This window comes from Rhizopus microsporus, assembly GCF_002708625.1.
Source record: "Rhizopus microsporus ATCC 52813 unplaced genomic scaffold scaffold_19, whole genome shotgun sequence".
NCBI classification, from domain to species: Eukaryota; Fungi; Mucoromycota; class Mucoromycetes; order Mucorales; family Rhizopodaceae; genus Rhizopus; species Rhizopus microsporus.
In genome coordinates, this window is record NW_019671934.1 from 3,828 (window position 1) to 6,563 (window position 2,736).

The 2,736-nt window shown below is 38.0% G+C and overlaps 2 protein-coding genes across 2 annotated transcripts; both read right to left on the reverse strand.

The window, feature by feature from the left end:
- Nucleotides 1-13: 13 nt before the first annotated feature.
- Nucleotides 14-1,201, reverse strand: RHIMIDRAFT_240902 (uncharacterized protein; the record flags this gene model as incomplete). Its single annotated transcript, XM_023609478.1, has 2 exons — nucleotides 14-573; nucleotides 626-1,201. Coding segments are annotated over 2 exons (1,136 nt in total), but the record flags the coding sequence as incomplete, so codon positions are not given.
- RHIMIDRAFT_263766 (uncharacterized protein) lies at nucleotides 1,091-2,684 on the reverse strand (the record flags this gene model as incomplete). Its single annotated transcript, XM_023611701.1, has 4 exons — nucleotides 1,091-1,681; nucleotides 1,754-2,050; nucleotides 2,111-2,377; nucleotides 2,432-2,684. Coding segments are annotated over 4 exons (1,068 nt in total), but the record flags the coding sequence as incomplete, so codon positions are not given.
- Between the last annotated feature and the right edge of the window lie 52 nt (nucleotides 2,685-2,736).

Here is a 2,736-nt window from a genome sequence, read left to right on the forward strand (position 1 = left end):
AAGGCTGGTACACCTTCCATTTTGAAGTGATTGCATTGGATGTACTTGTTCAAGCTCGTGCAATCCAATATCGGCCTGCGTTTGTTTGGCTCTTTCACAGTAAAGAATTTCGATAGGTAGCTCTTGCACTGAGACGGGGAACGCTCGATTATGCCTGAGTTCAGAAATTTCTTCACTGCTTCGTCCACTGCTACTTGCTCCTCTTCCGTGAACTTCATCGGAGTATATTTCCATGGTCGAGGTTTGTGGTTCCACTGAAGTTGATATCCTTGTGTTACTACTGACACAGGCCATGAATGAAGTATTGTCCGTTTCCATTGTTCTGAAAAACGTTGTAGACGACCCCCTGGTAATATACCATCGCTCGGTATGACGTAATGCGCCGTTGTCGTGGAGAAAGGCGCTGGCGTTGATGGCGGTATTATTGGGGTTGACTGGAGCTTTGGGCCTCCGTGTGTATTTGGCCCTGCTGCGTCCAAAAAAAAGACCTGTGGAAGGTTCCACGGCCCCTGATATATCTCTGTTGACGTCCAAATCCTCTGTTATTGTTGTTAATTGATTGTTGTCGTCCCACTGCATTTCTGAGGATGGACTGTTCGTACCTGGCTTGAAAAATTCTTTCAACCTCTTCTCTGCCCAAGGCCAAGGCCTTGTCACTAGGTTCTTCTTCCAAGTGTTTGACGCTATCGGGGAGCCTGAGCGCCTTGATCGCCATTGTCCTAGCTTCACTTTTGGTGGCCTTACCCGTGGCGTATGAGTAAACTGCGAGTTGTCTGATGCCTTCCATAATGTGAAAGAATTGTTCTTCGCTTCCTCCTGATTCAAGAAATTGTTGACATTCTTCGTAAAGGCCAGTTGCTGCTCTTCCTGCGATGATGAGTCGATCAGCTCCCTTGTATACTGCGTTTGTACTTTGGAGGGCATCCACAGTTTTCCTTTTAAGCTCTCTGTGGAACTCTTTGTTGAAGATCTCATTGTTGGTCCATTCACTACCTTCGTACTTTGGAAGGCTCTTAACAAATTCTTTGATGTTTTTCTGTAAATTGATGGACGAACTGTTCTCCAGTTCTTCCAAGATTTCGTTTGGAAGGTTTGTAGGATCTTCACCTGATCTGTCAAGATTGATTTTTCTTGACATTTCCTCAATGATTTGTTCGACTTGTTCTCTTGTAAACAATTGTTCAGATTGATCATTGGACATATTATTACCACGATGCGCGGCGCGAAAAAGATCTAAAGAAATAGGAATTAAAAAAAAATTTTTTTTATTATATGTTATCTGAAAATAAAGCGTGGCACGAAAGAGCCTTTACCACCTCATCGGAACCTGGAACGGAGGCAACAATGATTGGGATAAGTATGACTTCCAATTACCCCTAAGATGGGTTGAAAGACTATCAATTATTGATATATTTTATTTTTGGTGTTATTTATTTTGATCTCTGCATTAATTTGTATCTACAATCAAATTTTTCTAATAAATTGGTATTTGCCTTCAAATCACGGGTATCATAAATGAACAGTTCATTTGAAAACATGAATGTATCCACAGCGACTTTTTTGATTACAGGATAATCTTTCAACAATTCTTGGACGTGATGGGATCGACTGGAAAGTCCAGCAAAATCTAATACCGCAAGACAAATTGAATGTCTGGATGCGTTTAAGTATTTAATGAAATCTAAAATGAATCAAAAGAATTTACTGTTAGTGATCTTTTCTTAGAATATGCACTTATTTAATGAATTTTTACCCTGAGTAGTTCCATCTACTTTATCTAATTGTTGGTATATATTTTGGTCCACGTTAAGGTCTCGCTCTGCAAAAGCTGTTGAAGCCCTTGAGCTTGAAGACACAAAAATACGAGTTGCAAAAGATCTGGAACGCAAATTGTCTACCATTTGCTGCAATAGCTCCACACGGTTATCCAAAATATCCGCAGTAGGAGACTTTCGAACGTATCCTACAATTTCAAATGCATTATTTTGCAAAGCTTTCAATGATTGCTGGTAATTTGGTAGATATTCCGTAATTGATGTAATTAGACAGTCTACCAAAGAGAAATATTAGATTTGCACATTACTTTGCAATTTATGTAGTTTTTTTTTACCATGGTAAATTTTATCCATCACAAAAAGATTTCTTTTTCTAGCTCCATAATTTTTATCTTCTACGGCATTTAAGAATTTTAACCTGTTGCCCGAACACCAACGAGTAAATGCAAGTAATGTTTTGTTATTAAGGACCGTTGAATTTTCGTTTACTGTTTCAAAGATATCGTTTGTACTAGTTAATTTTTCTTGATATATTTCTGGATTGCTAAAGTCATTCACAGTGTAAACGCTGTTTACAAACTGGATAACTTGAGATTCGGTCACTTAGATAAAAATTTTAGTTTTGTGTAAATCACGCTTAGTCACTTTAAGCATACCAAGCTCAGACTTCTTACGCTTAACACCTGTTTCTTCTTTTTCTTTAACTACATCCAAATACTTACGGTAGGTAACTGGATTACCTAACATACGTTGTTTCATTACAAGGATTGGTTCACATTCATTGGTATTAAAACAAATTTCATAGTTCTGAGATTCAAGCATATTTCTGTATTTGGTGACGTTTTCATGTGTATATTCTACGTAGTAAAACATACATATGGCTTGGTCTTTTGTAATATGCATAGAAACAGCTAATGAATAAAAAAGACGAAAAGCGGTACTTTAAAGACGAAAAGCGGTA